Raw genomic sequence first — 958 nt, 5'->3', positions numbered from 1 at the left:
TAATTAAAATATTATATTCTAAAAAGCGCTTTATTTTACCTTGCAGTATAATAAATTGTGTAAGCTTTTGTCCGCCATTAAGAGCAAATGTGAACTGTAAATATGTACTTTTTCCTCAAACTAAATACTTTTTTTTTGGTTTAAATTTAACCTTGAACATTTTCTAAGCAGTTATATTCATATCTTTTCAACATGCAGATCCTTAACAGTAGGATGATCACTGAATATAATATTATCAACATTTCCATCACAACATTTGAGTAAAAATGTTCAACCAAAAATGTAATGGTTATAATATTTATTTATTTATTTATTTATTGCTCACCTTTTTTCATTTTAGAAACATTCTCTTTTGTGAAAAATGATTGAAATTTAGCAGTCAAATTAAATTACTCTTACGTGTGCATCGCATCTGCCCATTATACTCAATTTGTCTTTCTTTTATGGTGACGCTATATCATTCTGATGTAAATTGTGCCAAACTAAATGAAAATATAAGGACACTCAATTTGTGAAACCTGGATTTGTATATAATTAGCACTAGAAAAAATAAACGCAATCATAAAAGATGGTTGGTTTCTTTTTCCATTTAGAGAAACTGGCAAATATTGTGAGTTTGAGACAGATAAGAAATTATATTGTTTTTAAATTCCATAATCTTACAATGCTATCATTGTCCTGATCAGCTTGTTGACATTGATTTCAGGTATCAGATATTTTTGTATGTCATTCGGGTCGAGATTCGATAACAAAGGCATCAACAAAAGAAGTTTACCGAATCGTGTTGGATGTAGGGCGCAGCCCCCTCGAATAACGTTGGGTGACGCCACTGGCAATGATTCTGCTTTCGCCATCGTTATCACTGCGGCTTCCGTTGATGGGGTTGACGATAATGATGATGATGGCGATGCAGTTGATTTTGATGGCTGTTGATGATGCTGTAGTAATGGTTGCTGTA

At 32.3% G+C, this 958-nt stretch overlaps 1 protein-coding gene across 1 annotated transcript in view; it reads right to left on the bottom strand.

The window, feature by feature from the left end:
- Positions 1–404: 404 nt before the first annotated feature.
- LOC144955986 (nuclear receptor subfamily 2 group F member 6-like) overlaps positions 405–958 on the bottom strand; it is a 10,236-nt gene continuing 9,682 nt past the window's right edge. The window contains exon 6 of the mRNA XM_078886250.1: positions 405–958. This exon is cut by the window's right edge and continues 171 nt beyond it. Within this exon, the coding sequence (XP_078742376.1) occupies positions 660–958 (299 nt within the window). The 3' untranslated portion in view covers positions 405–659.

Source organism: Berghia stephanieae, chromosome 10 (assembly GCF_034508935.2).
Source record: "Berghia stephanieae isolate SIO BIC M18660-M18661 chromosome 10, UCSD_Bste_1.3, whole genome shotgun sequence".
Classification (NCBI taxonomy): Eukaryota; Metazoa; Mollusca; class Gastropoda; order Nudibranchia; family Aeolidiidae; genus Berghia; species Berghia stephanieae.
This window is presented reverse-complemented; position numbering and strand designations above follow the sequence as displayed.